The sequence below is a fragment of the Notothenia coriiceps genome, unplaced genomic scaffold (genome assembly GCF_000735185.1).
Source record: "Notothenia coriiceps isolate Sejong01 unplaced genomic scaffold, NC01 NC01_scaffold00037250, whole genome shotgun sequence".
Classification (NCBI taxonomy): Eukaryota; Metazoa; Chordata; class Actinopteri; order Perciformes; family Nototheniidae; genus Notothenia; species Notothenia coriiceps.
In genome coordinates this window covers 283,545-302,676 of record NW_011369951.1, presented here as the reverse complement: position 1 = coordinate 302,676, position 19,132 = coordinate 283,545, and the positions used below count along the sequence as shown (strand labels likewise).

Here is a 19,132-nt window from a genome sequence, read left to right as displayed (position 1 = left end):
TAACACTGCAAACACCTTCTTGCATTGTATAGATACTTTAAAGTTATTGCACTCGTGAGTTCCTTCAAACATAAATAAGACTACATACAAATGAACTATATACACGGGAAACGTACAAATATATTCCACACACGACACTCCATTATAGACGGACTTGTAATGTTTACACGAAAAATATACCTCTGTACAACTAGATAAACAGGAGATACGGAGGTTACACAAACAAATATAAAAACGAATAAACATAAAGTCGATGCTCTAAAAGGGAATGCAAATAGTACAAATTTTATACAGAGTATCTTAACATCACCAAACACACATAAAAATACCGTCAAAAATTATATAACTGTATACTTACGACTAAAGTTCGACAAGGAGGTGAGTCGACACTTAGGAGGTGATGAAAGAATACAATTATCAATTTTACACTATATACTTATAGAAGATAAATACAAAAATAATATATATCACTATAACAAATACATAAAATTTCAACAAAAAAAGTGACAAAAAATACAAGTCATTATCTACACAATAAGAAATTTCAAACCTTACTCACAGACTCACTTATACTTACTTGTCAACGTAATATTGACGTCTTCACCTATTCAGCTCAAAAGGAGTAACTAAGTAACAATGTAATTAACTACATATACACTACATAAGAGACTATAAAAAACATACCATACTCTTTCCATATCGAGCGAGCTAGGACTGCGGTTCGACCTTCTGCAACTACAACCGCCTCAAACGACGCTACAAGTTACGCCCTACTCTTCTCCCGGTTTTATGCAGCCTATTATTCTTGAAATGCACGGCATTTTTGTCAACAACCTTACGACTGCTCGTAACAGGGTTTTGATCATCCCATCTCACATCTAATGAATTAGGAGCGAGCGAACCAGCAAGCAGGTGTTCGTAGCTAGAGCGCGATCGTCGACAAGACCGACTGCTACAAACTCACTGCACACTATGGCAGCGTCTGTAATCCACGAGGTGCGGCGCAACACCTTTGTGCTACTGTACGACCACACAGCCGTCAGCAGACCCATGTCGAACAGAATGTCGACTTCTCTGTTTGTCTTTCTTCATCTTAGTCAAATTCACTTGTACAACTCTGAAAATGTAGTGACTGTTATTAAGGCATCATACGAGGATCTCACGGTGGAAAAGTCTGGACACTCAAAATCCGCTTAACATATATAACATAAAAAACAATAAAAGAAATATATACATTTAATTTGATATTGGTCGTCAAACTTCCGCCTACGGGTGGGAACAATAGTTTTTTACCGGTTTACGTAAAGAGAACAACTGGACGGAGGACGGAGTGGTACATCCGTCTCTCTCACGTCCCCCACTCTCCCCGACCAAATCAAATTATAAAATCAAATCAGTCAGGTAGAGAAACTAGGATAGACTCACTCCAAAAACGTTCAATGGTTAGGTACCGGGTCTGTCACCGAGTACTTTGTTAAATACACGACACATAGCTATTTAGGTACCTCGACACACACCCACGACTTCATCATCTCCCTAAACCTAGTGATTTGGATTTTATATGGCAAACTTGAACCATCAGATTCTGTTGGACGACAAAGGTTTGACGTGCAGTGTACCAAAGACCATATGGGCGTCGAGACCATAAGATACCTTTTCACTCACTCTTAACTTCCAAGGACGGGATACAGAGTTACGAACGGTAGTCACGTTTAGAACAGTGTCCCTAGTCGACTGTCGTTAAGAGATTCACCCCAAATCTTTTTCATTTTGGACACAACTGTCGTGACAGTCGCTAGTGGAGTAGAACTACCCAACAGACAGTTTCGAAAATCTCACTTTACAAAGATTTGAACCTGCTGTGTCTTCACCAATACTACAACTAATTTCTAACATTCTTCACCTTTCTAATCCCGAACGGGTCTATACACACCAATACCCCACACTCCGACTGCCTCACCCAATTCTCGGTAGCCTCGTAACTAGTTGTAAAGATCGAAGTCAAGGAAGCAGTATTCACTGTCGCAGACATAAGAAATAAGTAGTAGTACGTGCATGAAGATAGAACAGTGAAGCCTTTGAAGTCTAGGCACCTCGTTAGCTCAACTATAAACACCTGTGCAATGGAACACGATGATGTCATCACTCCAACTGACATGCTCAGAGCAGCAGACTTCAGATAGCAGTGTGCAAACAGTCCAGCCGTGAAGACATCTACGGGATAGTTTTGAGATTTCTTCAAATGCCGTTGCCATGGCAACACAATGCTCGCCTTGAAACACGGTTTTCTCATAACTTCAGTGAAAATGCTCCAAACGCCCCAAAACTTTACAGGTTTGGTAACGATGCAGCCATCAACGCATCTAAGCGTATTATGGGGTGTCATCAAATGCCGTTGCCATGGCGACAGATCATTTGCCATCAAGTTAGTTCAGAAGTTTGCAGTTCAAATATTCTGCTGCTTTTCCAAGCCTTTTTAATTTATTTTCTTCTCTCATCACACATTCAAGCCCCCAGTGTTCATTTATCATTTCAATCTCAATTCTTCACTTTCTTCTTACACATTACATTTCAGCATAGCAGTTTAGCGTCAGATTTTCAGCATAAAGCATTCCCACTAGCAATTTCTTCAGGAATTACATTCTCTAGTTAACTCTGTAGTCAAGGATACTGGTAAAACAAAACTGAATATACCACCAAACTCTTAATAAGAAACAATTAACACTATATATTTTGTACTACTATAAAAAGCTGTGATGACATTGGGATTAATCAGCCTATTATATATTCAGATTATTAGCTTAATTTTTACCTGGTTAAATAAAGGATATATATTAACCATTTTTTCCAACATATACCAGAAAATAGGGATCGTAATGATAGATTTACGTTTCAAAAAGCCTAAGTTGACTCATTTAGTTTTCTTGTTTTGCCCTTTCAACAGTTCAAACTAGAAAGTATTTCAGAGTCCTTAACCGGGGAATGTTTTGGCATTTTTGTCAACAATATTTCTGAAAATCACAAATTCAATTTTATAAATGTTTCAGTTGATTGACTCATAGAGAAATGAATCTATTCGTTCAGCTCTATCTGCGTTAATCTGCTCTTGATTACATCTTTTTTGTGTCTGTTGTTTTCTCTCAGACTTCCTGAAGAAGAAGCTGGAGAACTATGTGCGCACTCTGGAGGTGCCGGTGAGGATCCTGAGGATGGAGCAGCGTTCAGGTCTGATCAGAGCCAGGCTCAGGGGAGCGGCCGCTACCAAAGGTCAGGTCATCACCTTCCTGGACGCTCACTGCGAGTGTACTGTGGGCTGGCTGGAGCCCCTGCTGGCACGCATCAAAGAAGACAGGTAGGGTTGTGTACTTTTCTGGGGCAGTTTCTATGAGCGTCTCATCTTTAATCACTCTTTAATAATACTGCCATTATCACATTTCACTTCAGTTGCATCATGGTGTGCTTGAGCTCGGTCTGAATATTGTAGGGACGGCAAACCATCAGTTATGAATACTTAGTTTGAGCCTGATGCTGCTGATAGGGGAAGATAATCATTTTGCATCATCTGCTGCTGCCTCGGAGGAAAAGCTAGCTCCAATTACTGTAGCTTTATACTTGTGTTAACACTGCTACATCAGGAGGTAGTATGCGCTGGTAGAGTCCAAGTTATAGTGGACACGTACATGTTTAGCTGCTGTTAGGTATCGGAATGTTAAGTTATATATTTTCAGAACAACAAAGGGTGAATCTGCGGTGTCCGTGTGTGAGATTGACATGAATGGATGGGTTGATAATGACTCTCTTGGCGATTCCTCTCATAACTGAGGTCAGACACATTCATTTTCCCTGAGGAAGAAACCAGAATCATATTACTAAGAAAATGATATTATGGAGCCATTACACTTTTACTGAATGCTGCTGCAGATGTATTCATGTCTTTAAAAAAGGGCACAGGAAGAGCAGAAAATATGATATGCTTACTGCAGCAGGATTATTGATAGAGGGTTGTTTTTGTTGATACATTGACATCATGTTTGTTGTGGTAACATTTTGTCCAAATCTGACATTCACTTTCAAGATGTTGCTAAAGTATTCAAAATGCGATTGGTTGTTGTTCATTGGTGTGCATTTCATCAGAAGAAATACTCATTATCGTGACACGATCACACTTGAAATTCAATGCCAATATATTAACCGGTCACTTATGCAAAGATGAGTGACAGTGCTCGTTAGACCTTTTTAATGGTCATATGATCTATGATAAAGGAAAGACATTACAGTTTACTTTTATATAATAACTTTTTGCCAGTGTCCAACCTAGACTATAGCATAATACACTGTTAAACATGACTTCATAACAAAACTAGTGGTAACGTTACTCCTACACTAGTAATAGCTTACTTTACCTTTGTCTGAGATAATTGACATTCTATATTTTGAAACTATTTTAATGTTGCCATTACTACTTTTGTTGGTTTAAGCAAATCTGTGGAATAATCAACAAAGAGCCTGGTGGGAACAGCATGTGGCTTCCCTTTTTGTTTTTAACAGACCAACCATTACTCAGTTGGTTTTCTTTTGTTACGTTTATCCTATTTTTCTACTCTGCTTTTACTATATCATTTATCTCAGCTTTAAATCTTACACTGTATTTCTGGTGTCTTTCAGGACAGCAGTGGTGTGCCCTATCATCGATGTCATCAGCGACGAGACGTTTGAATACATGGCAGGCTCAGATATGACCTATGGTGGATTCAACTGGAAGCTGAATTTCCGCTGGTACCCTGTTCCCCAGCGGGAGATGGACCGGCGCAAGGGGGACAGAACACTGCCTGTCAGGTACACAAAGAAACCTTTAATCTTTGAAGCTGAGTCTAGATCATTTCTCTGGGAAATGTGTGTCTGACTTTCTACCAGTTTGTTGTATTTTGATTAACAATTAAGAGAGAGGAGGTCAAATCACACAACAAAAGGTGAAGAGATACTTTTTCTAAGTGTGGGTTTATCTGTGAGAGCAGCAGGCTACAGAGAAGACATGGATGGTTAGATTTCTTCACACAAACATCTCTTGTACCATTTTTATCCTGCAGATAGAAATAGATATTTTTCCTTTGTGTATCCCACTGATGTAAGCAACTGCCTAAATAGCATCCTGATAGTTGTACTCTCTTGAAGTATGTGTGAGCTCATTTATTTTAAAAATAGAAAAAGAAAACTGACTTTTTTTTTTTTTGGCACACTTTGTAATTTGCATGCGAACCACTCACAGCAACAAACAATATCTTTAATTAGGGGTTGACTTTAACATATAATGAATTAAGAGATAAAAGTAATTACCCCTCTCAGGATTTGTTTCCGTTTGTCAACAAACTGTTTTTTTGTTCATTCATAACGGTCCTCTGAGTTGCACTGAGGTACTAATAAATAGAGCACAAAGTGAGGCAATATTGCATAATTGTTGTATTTGTTTTTCTTACAGGACTCCCACCATGGCAGGAGGATTATTCTGTATATACAAAACATACTTTGAAGAAATAGGAAGCTACGATCCAGGGATGGATATCTGGGGCGGAGAGAACCTGGAAATGTCTTTCAGAGTGAGTGACAGACCTGGGAGGATGCTACAGTATCTTGATGTTATCATGTCACCAGAGTGCATTCATGTCAACAAACTCCCTTTTATTGTATCCACGTTTCACTCACCGGCATCTTTCCACTTAAAATTCAAGAGAAAGATTCAAGAAAAATATGCAAGGAAAGAGGAATCCTTGAAATGCATGTTTAGTTAAATGAGATTTCCTTACCTCTCTAAATAGAACAAATAAATCATATTTTAAGTTTATTTTAAATGTTTATTAATAACAACCCAAATCAATATTTTATGCTTTTTTTTCGTTTTTCTTTCTTTATTAGTTCCAAATTTGAAGCACATCTAGTATTATTAGTAAATGTTGAATAAGTAAGACCATGAAATCTAGATATTTGGGAATAATATGGTTTCTTGTTTCCTTGCTTTATTCTCCTTGCCTGCATAATTCATGTGAATGTATCTGTCTGCTTTCCTGCTACGGGCTGTATAAAAATACACTGTGTGTGTGTGTGTGTGTGTGTGTGTTTGTTTGCAGATCTGGCAGTGTGGGGGCTCATTAGAAATTGTAACATGTTCACACGTGGGCCATGTTTTCCGGAAGGCCACCCCATACAGTTTTCCCGGAGGAACGGGCCAAGTCATCAACAAGAACAACAGGCGCCTGGCGGAAGTATGGATGGATGATTTCAAAGATTTCTTCTACATCATATCGCCAGGTACAGAGCAGTGGAGCCAGTGTCTGAGTGCATGTGCCACTGAAATAGTAGTAATAATAACTTTATGATCACCTTTTTAAAACTAGTGACAATAAAAAAAAGTACTGTACTTAAGTAGAAATTTGAGGAACTTTACTTAAGTATTTCTCTTACTTATACTCCACTACATGCATTTTTTACATCAGTTAATTTACTTATAACAGATAACTACCGTAATGCTTAACATTATCAACAAATAACATATTGTTTGTTTACACCAAGCTGTATATAAATACATTGAAGTTAGCTCCACCTTTCTGAGCTGCAAACTAAAGTGTGAGCACATTAATGCTTCAATAATTATATAGTACATTTGATTCTAAAATGGGCCATTCTGCATTATGATACTTCTTATTACAAGTATATTTTGATGCTTATACTTTTGTACCTTTTTACTAAAGTGAGATTTAAAAAATACTTCTCCCACCACTGCTAATCAGTAACCAAAACATGTACAAGATATAAAACATGATACAATTGTTGAAATACCATCAGTTAAAAATAAAACCAAGGTTTACTGTAAAAGAGGTCACTACATAAGATGGTCTGAAGGCTCAGATAGGAAGCTCCACAGCTGAGGGGCCGGAGAGCAGAGGCCCGGTAACCTTTAGGGCAAAGTGGAGATTTTTATAACGGTTGGTACGGCCTTACCAAAGCCCTGATTATGCTGAGAGGGAGTTAGCAGATCACAGATATGGGCAGAAGACTGACTATTCAGTGGATGATTTAACTGAACTGGCAGGAATTCTGTATGATTTAAAAGTTTTAGGGAATGTATAGTTCATTCAGGGATTTAATAGATGTTTTATTCATTGCACACTGCTGTGCAGACACAGATATGAACAATCCTCAACCCCTCTTTACTTCTCGCATGCTCACTGATATTACATTTAGCAAATTGGTGCGAAAAGGAAAGTCGTTTTTCCTCTCTTTTATTCTTCCATTTTCTTGCTTTTTTTTAACCTGGCTCATTTAAGAATTTATATTTCTCCTTTTACTCTGGCTCACATTGAGTTTATTGCTGCTTTTGTCCTATCCAAAATAAGATGAATTAATTCCTCCTTCTGACACATTTTTGAGTGCTCCTCTAAACTGGAGTTTGTCTTAGAGGCTCTCCTGTCCAACACAGACTTCTCTCTCACATATCCAACCAGAACAATAGGAGAGTGCAGATTAAAAGATGAGTACCCTTCCATCTGTCGACTTAGCAATGTGATTACCCTTTAGGAGCTTGCGGTCTCCCGGAAATCTCTGGTCAAGAGTTTGAGATGCCAGACAACCTATAAGGGATCATCTATAATCTGCTGATCTGATAGCTCAAACTCTGACCTCCTCCTCCACACAGTCGCTAGACCCTCCTACAGTCAGGTGTGCAGAGAGAGAGAGGTTGTGATGGATGAGTCTTTCCGCTTGTTGTGGCCCCACAATGACCGTCTGTTCCTCCAGGACATTATGGAGAATGATCTGGGCCACGCTGCTCCTAGACCTCCCTTATTGGCACAGAGGAACACAGTATGTTGCTCAGGCTGAGTTTGGGAGTGGCACATTTAGCGCTTCTATTAAAAGTGCATCTCCCTCCTCGGCACTGGTGATTTAAAGATCAAAGAGGCTATTCATCATCTGCAACATGTGATGTTCAGACCCTACACAGAGAATAAATTGGGAGGCAGGGGAGGAAGAGTGGCCTTCAGGTTTTCACTTTTATCTCGCCTTGAAATGTCTATTTCCCAGATTAAAGTGTAACACCTTGTTAGTGTGACAGAAGGTGCTGTTTGCATTGTCAGGCTCCTGTTTGACGGATAAACAAACTGTAAGTCTTAACATAACGGTTGTTGTTTAATATCGTGTTCTGTCATATCGCAATCACACTCTTTCATGATAAATAGCCTTCCGTGTCTGTCTACATGCAAGTTATGAGTCCTCAAGAAGCACTCTGGGGAGAAACCATCTGCTTAATGTGTTTGTAAGTGTCGGTGCCTAATCATTCTTTAGTCTTCTGTTGTATTAGGGCTGACACATACTGTAATGCAATCTTCATTTTTGCATGCATCATGACAGTATTCCACAATTGCATTTTTTCTGCATATCTGAAGAATGTGCCTTTAGAAAAGCGGTGTATAAATAGAATTTGACTTCCTCACAAGCCCTCTTAGCAGCAATTACTGTAGGTTGTGATGTGTTACTCAGTAGAAAATGCTGCCATGTCCACCCACACAGCCAGTATTTTCAGGTACTTTTGCAAGGTTTTAATAAAGGGTCCCTCTGGTGTTTAGTCGAGGTGGTGCAAGAAAACAGGATTATAATCGGGACAAAACACGTAAATACTAAGGTTAACGCCGGTTAATGATGTTCAGAGTTGCATATATGTGAATCCTTGTCTTGGCATTTTGTCTGCAGGCGTGATGCGTGTGGACTACGGAGACGTTTCCTCCCGCAGAGACCTTCGCGAGGCCTTGAAGTGCAAACCGTTTTCCTGGTATCTAGAGAACATCTACCCAGACTCCCAGATCCCGAGGAGATACTACTCACTTGGTGAAGTATGAGCTCCCTTGTACTCTGATCTCCATGAATGCATCAGATGCAGACTGCCTCCCTCTGCATTCAGTCAGATGTGTCCTTGTAGCTCCAGGGTTGCGCTTTCAGAAAGACAATATTGCTGTGAGAAATATCAGAAAATCTCTGGATCCAGCAAAAGGCTACACCAAACAAGATAAAAACAAACATCCCCAGCTGTTAGTATTGAATGCCTAGGATAAACAAACAGGGGGATGTTCGTGCTGGCAGTATTGATCCCAGCCACATACACAGTTGTTGCTATGAATGCTGGGTAGCTGAGATAAGGCGCATGTATACATTTTATAGTCTCATGGCACAGTTTGGTGTTGTGCTGGGTGAACCTAAATTAATTATTAAAACCAAATATGAGTCAGAATCTCTCTCAAACAGTGATGTAATCAGAAAATGTGTGAAAATATTATTTCTTCTAGAACCTGAAAACAGAGGACCTTTTTAAAAAGAAGGAAAAAAAAATTGTATTACTCTAATAAGCAGAGATGAAACAGTGTTTTTTTTACAAAAGAGAAAGGGTGTTGTGGGAACTGCGATAATTTTCAGCTAAGCTTTGAGAATTCATGGTTAATTGTTTTGAAGATATTGAAAGTTTGAGTTCCTTTCTAATCGTTAGTTCCCCCTCACACAGAAAAGATTTTAAGTGGCCTGGATTTGCCTCTCGATGCCCATGGCTCCGTGCTGACATGCAGTGCGCTGTCTGTTCAATAGATGGGAGCCATTTAAAAGTAATGTCAGTGGAAGAACTGAAATGAGCCTGTAATCCTCCAACATTCATACAGCTGAGGATGAGGGGATTGTTCTCTGCTGTCCTGCAGTACGACTTGATTCTCCCTCTCTCTCTTTAGCCACTGCAGCTCCTCAGCTCCCGTCTTCCTCTAACTTCTCCCAGCTGATTTATCTTCCTCCATAACACAGTCAGCCTTTCTTTAACAGCTGGAACCATTAGGTTTTATATCACTTAATTATGAACGCCGTCCTGTTCCTGCACGACAGCTATACTAAGACGCTCAGGCAACATATAGAGCCAGCTCAGCCTTAGAATGTATGACTTCATTAGAAAGCTGAGTGGACTGTAAAGTCAGTGAGTTCACTTCTGCATTTCAGCAAGGAAAGACAATAGAAAGTAGAATTTGGATAACTTGGTGAGACAATATCAATTATATTGAGGATTTGAGGCTTCTACTAACAAACATTTAATTACTATGGTATAATTTTGCCTAGAAAAAATGTAAAAAAAAGATAGAAAATGCCAGCTATGATTTCCTTGAGCCTAAGACGGCTTTCTTCAAATGTCTCACTTGTCAAACTAAAATCCAAAGACATTAATTTTACAACGATAAATAAAAAAAGATAAGCCTCACATACTGTTCATTAAGTATCTAAATCAGAAAATCTCTGCCGTTTTTGCATATAAAAACCTAAAAAAGTAAAGCTTTAACAAGAACTAAAACTGAAACGGTAGCAATAAACCACAGGACATTAATGAACACTCACAAAAGAATAGGGGTGTAGAAGAGATTATTCATTTTTAATGAGAAATATTAAGCAGGCCTCGACTGGCTTTTGTTTGGTTAGGTTGCTAATAAGTATGAAATTAAAGACACAGACTAGACATAGAAAGTTAACTTCACATTAGAGAACCTTTTTTTCTAATCCTTCCTGTAGATCAGAAATGTTGAGACCAACCAGTGTGTGGACAACATGGGAAGAAAGGAGAACGAGAAAGTTGGCTTTTTCAACTGTCATGGCATGGGTGGAAACCAGGTGAGTGAAGAAAGATATTAAAGCAAAAATATGTATTGTTTGTAGTCTTACAACACTGTTTGTACAACAACACACACATTGTCCTATGAACAATAACTGGGAATGTGCCTAAAGAGGAATTGTTCTTAGTGGAATGTAGGATTAATCTCTTTTGGATTAACATTGAAAAAGCCAAGCCTTTGATACTGCTTTATCCTGGAAACATGAGCTTTGGGATTTTGCTCCAAAGCTTGAGCTCAATCACACTGGAGGCAAAGTGTGTGTGAATTGCCAACTTTCAAGTCAATCCACAGATTTTCCATACAATTCAAGTTGGGATGTTGGCCAAGTTTCTCTTTCGTGTTTCTTTAGTCCTTTGTTAATTTGGTTCACTGCTGCCGGTCATTGTGAAGTCTTTGGCATTTGAGGATGGTTTGTGCCAAGTATTTAATTGTACTCTCGTCTGAACAGTGTTCCCTCTTTGCTTGCAACTCTTGTTATGGGCTATTATGAATAACTGCACTACATGAGACACTACATGAGTATACATCACTGAAACTGCACTCCTTTTGTACAGTATACAATCTAAATCAGGTTTGGCACAACAAAGGCTCTAAATCCAAATAAAATCACAAATGTTGTGCAAATCACTCAAATATCCCTTGATCAAAGACACAATGATCTTATATATTTCTAGAAAGCCTAGTGATGACATTGAATCTTCCTCTTCTGACAGAGGCCTCTTGTTTTTCAGGTGTTTTCTTACACGGCGGATAAAGAAATAAGGACAGACGACCTTTGTTTGGACGTATCCCGCCTCAATGGACCCGTCGTCATGCTCAAGTGTCACCACATGAAGGGCAATCAGATGTTCGAGTACGATGCCGAGGTAGGACTCATATTCCCGTTAGCAGCCAAATAATGCCATAACCAGGCTGCGTGTTGTTGCAGGGGGGCATTCTTTGGTTCCTATTGACTGATATTTCGAAAAAGGACTTGGAGGAAATGCTGAATGATTTTGTTTTGCCTATGTCATCGTGAGGGTTTGGGTAGTGCAAAGTAGGAGAAGCAATACACATTTTCTTCCACCAGATGGCGCTGTATGTCCGTTTTTTAGCAGTTGTCAACCCCAGCTGCTGAGTCTCTGCTCTCATGTTCTCTCCTCTCACTTAGTATGTTGGCAAGTGGGAATATGATTTTGAGGTAAGCTGTCATCGTTCCTGAATATTGCCCCGTAGTTTGAGTGCTGTGCTTCCAGTGTTGTGATTTATCCCATAATTCTGTGTTGGTGGTTTTTAGAGTAGAGGATTTACGGTTTATTATTTTTGGCAGAAAGGGGAGGTTGAATCTTTAAAGGATGTTTGATTTCTATTTGTTCTTTAAAATGAATTCTATTTTTAACCCATCACAACACCCCTCCTGTAAAGAATGCAGTCTGATACGATATATATACAAATATATGATGTTTAGTTTTTGTTAAGACTCGACATTATGGAGTGGAGCATTTGCTGTTCGACTGAATTGAACTATACATAGAGATATTGCTGCCATTAAATCAACCCTAATTAAAGTAAATGAGATGGGAAAAATAATAAAACACCTGCCAGGTAGAATAACAAACCTTTATCCTGATATATGTGTGTTACATAACAGACCTATGGCCTGTAAGACACACTTAAACAAAATGTACACATCCAACAAGTGACTCATAGTTTATTCATAGAAGCATGAAAATAAGGATTAGATGAATGAAAAAGCCAACGAATTCTGCATATTAAACAGCAGATTCATTTTTACCTTATATTCCTGGTTATGGATACATTCATTATGAAATGTAGAGTCAATTTTGAAGGCTCTTAAATATAAAAAAGAAAAATGTGGATCTCAAAGAAGGACTAAAATACTCCCCTTGTTGATTCATAACTCATAGTCCATTATGGATTGTAAGTCACAAAAAGCAACTTTTATATTAACAATTCATGTTTCCTCCACTGAAGCACAAGGCGATGGTTGGAGAAGAGTGAGCTGAATACAGGGCCATTTATCAGTGATTGAGATGTACTATAGCTGACATGTAGTTGTGACAAGGTGAGGAGGCCCGGAGGCCTTTCCACCCAGCACTGAACAAACCCTCGGAGAAATCCCTTCATTACACTTTGTTCTCTGGGAGCATTCTTAATATGGAAGAACTTGAATAATTCATAAACGAAGAGGACTGGTCTCTGTTGTAAACAGCATTGGGGTTTCGCCGCTGTCAGTGGCCTCGGTTATTTTAAGCCCCAGTGTGATGGACAGGGACTGAATCCTTTGTGACTAAAGAACCATTAACATTTCATCTTCTCATCAGTTTCACTTTCATAGAAATACCTGTCTCTACCATGGTCCTGCTTTATTCATTCACAACTGTGACAGACTGCCCTCTTTCTTTTCCCCCTGCTGTTTCAGCCAGGATCGAGCTATGTTCTCTCTCCTTTATTTACACATAAATATACCTTAATATTAAATAGAATAATCTGACAAATGTACAGTATCCTGGCCTTCAGTTTATCCTTTGCATACATGTAACATTTACATTAGCATAGTAGAGATTGATAGTTGTTTTACTGTTATTGTTATTATCGGCAATACTCTGTATTGCCAAGGAGAGCTGTCAGGTTGTGTCACCCACAAAGACACGTCCTTTGCGAAAATGTAACCCTTTGCACTAAAGTGTTTATCTAAATTAGGAAGAATGTAATCACGTGGGGTAGAAACAAGTTTAATATCTGCAAACTATGAGCAGCACTGAGTTTAGTAGAGATATAAAGTTATCATTACTGATCTTTGTCAGGCATCAAATTCACAATATAAAACTCCTTTATACTAATGTCGCATTCAGAGATGTAAAAACATTTAGATGTGAACGATTTGCATTCTGTGCATTGACAGTATAAATTCAACTCTATTACATTGTCATGTTGTACATATCTAAAGGTTATGTGGAGATGTCCATATTTGTTTCATTGGACATTTCAGAGTCTCCTTAGTCTTGAATGCAGCACTTGATTAGTTGTATCCTCCAATCAAAAAGGAGGAGCAAATATCAAAACATCTGAGCCAAAAGTAACCTCATTACCAGATCAATCATTGAGAAACATTTCTTAAAAGGAAACCAGCAATATGCCAAAATCTGTACAACAAAAAATACATTGTTTTTTATTCAACCGAATATTAAATGGGTCATGTCAAAACAACAAACATTGCTGTTCATTCACATCTGTTATAGTTTAACACAATCTATTTATATCTGTACTGTGCAGAATTTGAATTTTTTTTTCACCAGTTATAATTATTGATGTGCTAATTCACTGGTTAATTTGTCTCAGATGTATTGATATCTGAGTCACCAGTCATTCATATATATTGAAGATGTATGGTTTCATACTGTGAATTTTACACCTGATGCAGGTCCATGATCAAACTGCGTCAGTCCAGGATTCAAACACCTTAAATATACAACACAACTTTTCTATTTGAACAAATCACCTGTTATTAAACTTGAAAGTGGGCAGTGAGGAACAGATGGATTGATTTAACAAAAATTAATGACTCTTGGATTTACCTTCAATACCATCTCTCCCTATCACTCCGGGCTTGCTGCAGAAGCACACCTTTCTCCACATCATCACCCAATCATGTCTGACCATCAGCCGCCTGGAGGACGACACCTACGGCCCCACAGTGGAGTCCTGTAACGGCAGTCCCTTACAGGCCTGGATCCTCCATAACTACACACGTCAGGAAGTTGCTCAACACCTTTACTTCAGTCCCACTGATTATTTTCTCTAACTGTAGGGCTTGAGGTGAGCAGGTTAGTAAAAATTAGGCAAGTGGTGGTCGTTTAGTCGCGTGTAGTGATGTAGTTTGTCATTAACATTGTTAGAAGTAGATTAGTTTGACCTGTTCCAGTTTAATAGTCACCTTTGTAGCTGATTGTTGTTTTCGTTTTTATGGGATTGTTTAGTTTCTTGTTTTTTATCAGTGAGGGCGGATGAATGCAGAGCTTGTTGTTCTGATCTCTTGTTGATCTTTCAGGTATTAGTCAGAATGTGCATGGAAATGGTTTTAGGTAGCATTAAGTAGCTTTTACCGCTGACCTTTCCGGGGGAACGTATGAAGACCGGGGCAGAGGCACATCAAGAAGTGACAGATGTCCCATCACGATGTTTCTGTGTATAAGATGCTATCAGCAAGGACCTTTAGCCAGTTTTCATGCTAAATTAGATCTCATTTGACATTTATTTTCCAACATAAATATTTTATTTTGATGTGAAAATCCAGCAGCTGCCAGCGTTCGGTGAATGATGCCTGAGATGGAGGCATGATTTATTTTTAGCTGATTATCTACAGGCAGGGCTGATTTAAAATGGACTCACCATTGTTTACAAGTTCTTTTGAAGTGATCCTTCATTGTGAACCTGCCTTTCATGGCACTGGCCTCTCAGGACACTCTCCTATTGGCCTGAAGCAGCTGTATACACTGTGTGCCATGTACATATTTGTAAAACCAATGAATTCGTATTATCGGTGCTTTTCACCACTCGGCTTGCTTATTTAAATGCTTTTGTAAGGAAAATGTTTTGGCTGACGATTTTCTGGCTGTGTCAGGGTTGCAGTTTTCCGGTCTTTGTATCCTAGTTCGCTTTCTTTGTTATATGGTGTTTGCGCCTCGGAGTCCTCTACGGAGTCCTGTACGGAGTCCTGTATCTCTCAAAAAGCTAAAGAGCAATTTCACTGTAGCATGCCACAGTTTTTGTCTGCAAGCAGGGTAAATTGGGTAAGGAGCTCCCATGACTGCTGGTGTGTGTCAGAGTTGCGGCAGTAAAATGACCTGCTGTTAGATGGCCTGATTTGCTGTTTACACTCCGAGGTCCTATGTCCAGTATCAGAGGAGAGCACGTACAGTGCACAATAGCAGGGCACCATTAGAGCGAGTGAGACTGTTTTCTGACTCGAGACAAAAAAGGTATATGCTGTTTTTTGTATTTCCCACAAAAACAGCAGGCCAGCCCTCAGCATAAGATCACATCAACCAGGATGTATTCTGCCTTTCAGCGAGTCCACCGCGCTGCCTGGTGACAAAGAGGATGATGTTCCTCACCCTTGGCTTATGGTTAGGAAGCGTTCTCATTTAATTAGCCGGTCTCAGCTGTGCACACACTCAGCCACTTGCAGAGGCTAGTTGGTTTGCTGCGAGGCTGAGACGGGAGCTTTCTTTGCCCCAAAGGAAGCATGACATAATGATGAGCAAAGGACAATACCTCACCATTTCTAGTATTTTCATTTAATGGGGAATGGTTTTTCTACCCTCTGCTGTTACACTCCTCTTCTGTCATCTCTGCCAATAGAGTAGCTTTCGATCTTTGAATAAAAGAAAAATGTGATTTCTCATTATTGGCTAAGCCAGTTCCTTATGATTTATAAATTAGATATACCTCCACATGCAGTATGAATACACATTTAAAGAGAATTATACTGCATATTGATTTCAAATTTGCAAAAAAAGGAGTGATATTTTTTTCAGTTTTTCTTTTCTTATCCTCAAAATAAGCTGCTTAACAAACTTAAAATGTATGTAGTTTCACTATGTAGTTTCACTACATACATTTTATACGTTTATATGTATGTAGTGTCACTACATACATTTTAAGTTTGTTAAGCAGCTTATTTTGAGTAGTGAAGAGCTTCCTTTCTCTTACTCGTTCGTTTTTTGGCAGGTGTGTAAGGTCCAACACCACCTGCTCTCTTTGTTCTTGTCGTGTTTGAACAAATGTGTCTCGTGGCGTGGTCTGCAATATGTACTTCAGGAAAGATGTGTGTGTGTGTGCGCACTTCTTTGTATCCAGGCAGGGAATGTCATGCCCTTGTGTTTTATAGCTTAAGATCAAACATGGGCTGAGTGTCTCTGTGTGCTCATTAGTCTGAATATGTTCCGTCAACAGTCAAAGTACACTTGATACCACAAGATAAATCATGCCGGTGCTCATGTTTTAATGCCAAAAACTCAATGTTTTTAGGGATGTTTGTAGGGTGTTTATTTAACTTAATGCTGTGCTGCTTAGTATGAATATGACTCCCTAGATAACTGGGTGCAGACTGGTGCAACTGAGGATATCTCTTATTCTTTTTCTTTTCAAGATTTCTTCTGAATCCCTTCATTCACAGACATTAGAACACTTAATGGGTTCTTAGTATCACTTAACATTTAACTTTTAAGTAAATCTTACGAATACCAGCTACATCATAATTTTCCTATGCAACCTTAGCTTCTATACCTCTCCACGTGCAACTCTTAGGTAGAGGAAAAAAGACTCAAGTAAGGAGCGAAATTGCGGAAGCGTGTTACTTGGGAGGGAACATAAATGGTTAACCAAGGCCATTGAGATCTCTCCTCCAGTGGTTAGTGAGGGTATTATATGCTTGCTAATGTGGTGCTTTTGTTCAACTAATCAAAACAGGTGTGCCTTTCCAGGCTGGACATTTTAAAAGCACTTGGGCTTTGTTCTGCCTTTTCTCGTTTATATGAGAGAAAAGTAAAAAGACAGGACTGATTAAAAAGAGAGGGCAAAATGGGGAGTGGAGCAGGTGATACATTTCAGAGGTTGGCTAAGGAAACTCCAAGAATATCAGTAGTGTTTGAGGTCATGAGCATTTGAATATACATCTATCCCTCAAAAGATAGTCCCTCAGTCTGAGCCAACATTTTTTATTATTTAGTGGGAATGCTGACACATAACTATCTGTTATGCTACGCACGAAATTCTTTATTATTCCGCCGGGTTATTTTGCGCTATTCAGACTGTCTCAGCCTATTCTTTCCCCTCTGATGGAGACTTCATACTAACTTCAACATGTTCCACATATTTTAGACATTATTGGTAACGTATGCTTTTAGTCCTAAAGTATTCAGTTCAAATATTCTGCTGGTTTTTCATGCATTTAGACTTTTATTTTCTTGTTCTTATTTCACATTCAAGTCCCCTCTATTCATGAACCCTTTAAAGTACTCAGCCACACCACTTATATACCACATACAAGGTTGCTTGTTTGATTCAAGCTCTTGTAGTCAAATATGTCAAGGTTTTTATCCATAATATTTTATCAGCTAACTAATGACACACACTCAGAGGATCTTTATAAACCAGCGATGCACTACAGTGTCAGCTTTTCTAAAATAGATACTTCAATGTTCACATCTTTCTAAATAATTCTACTTTTCAATGACCTACAAATAATCCTAATAATAATCCCATTTTCAATCTTCCAACTGTTCATATTTTTTGGTCAATTAAAGGTGGGGTAGGTAATTTTGGAGAAACCAGCTCGAGTGCGCTAGAATTTGAAAATATACAGTCGGAAAAAATCTGCCACTTCCTTACAGAGCCCCTCCTCCAACACACACGAACGCGCACATGACCAATGAGGACACGAGATAAGTTTGTGCACAGATGGAAGGCTGACAGGAAGGTAGGCCATCCAGTTATTTTAGCCGGGCCGGCTAAAATGATTGGTCGTGCTTTTTAGAGTACTACGGCTTCCACAGATGACATTTTTTTAATGGATTTTTTGTCAAAGCACTTAAGATATTCATTGCTATCGGGATGTTGAAAGTATTCCATGGAATATAACAAAAAGTGTATCTCGAGCCGGTTTCTCAAACTTACCTACCCCACCTTTAACAAACCTGTTACAAATGTGTTGTTCAACAAATTTGAGCCTTTGCCACATTTATTTGATCACCATGGAAACCTTTGATCTCTGGACACGTCGTTAGCTCAAATATAAACACCTGCGTCATGGAACACGATGATGTCATAGATCCAACTGACATGCTCAGAGCAGCAGACTTCAGATAATGGTTAATGGTCCTGCCCTCAACAGCTCTACGTCGATTATGGGGTGTCATCATATGCCGTTTCCATAAAACACATCCCTCGCCATAAAACACGATGTTGCTGTAACTCCAATGTACACGGTTCGATCGTTCCCCCAAACTTTGCTTGTATATCACCGGTCCATGCCTCAATAGCTTTACACCAAATCTGAGATTTCACCATACGCTGTTGCCATGGAAACGCATCCCTCGCCATAAAACACGATGGCGCTGTAGCTCCAATGGACACGGTCCGGTCGTCCCACAATCTTCACCTGTGTATCACCTGTCCATGCCTCAACAGCTCTACGTCAAATCTGACATCTCACCATATGCCATTTCTATGGAAACGCATCCCTCACCATAAAACACGATGTTGTCGTAACGCCTAAGAAAAGGGTCAAAACAGCACCACATTTCAGATAATGGTTAACGGTCCAGCCCTCAACAGCTCTACGTCAATTATGGGGTTTCATCATATGCCATTTCCATGGAAACGCATCCCTCGCCATAAAAGACAATGTCGCTATAACTCCTATGAAAATGTTCAAAAAGTGCTCAAAA

The 19,132-nt window shown here is 39.1% G+C and overlaps 1 protein-coding gene across 2 annotated transcripts in view; it reads left to right on the top strand.

The window, feature by feature from the left end:
- The window catches only part of galnt13 (polypeptide N-acetylgalactosaminyltransferase 13), a 46,288-nt gene that overhangs the window by 20,709 nt on the left and 6,447 nt on the right, over window positions 1-19,132 (top strand). The window contains exons 4-10 of one of the 2 annotated variants that reach the window (XM_010795813.1): window positions 3,145-3,352; window positions 4,666-4,836; window positions 5,477-5,594; window positions 6,123-6,303; window positions 8,740-8,879; window positions 10,579-10,677; window positions 11,411-11,545. In XM_010795813.1, coding sequence (XP_010794115.1) covers window positions 3,145-3,352; window positions 4,666-4,836; window positions 5,477-5,594; window positions 6,123-6,303; window positions 8,740-8,879; window positions 10,579-10,677; window positions 11,411-11,545 — 1,052 coding nt within the window. Of the gene's footprint in view, window positions 1-3,144; window positions 3,353-4,665; window positions 4,837-5,476; window positions 5,595-6,122; window positions 6,304-8,739; window positions 8,880-10,578; window positions 10,678-11,392; window positions 11,546-19,132 lie in introns of both variants that reach the window. The other variant, XM_010795812.1, reaches the window with a different exon arrangement.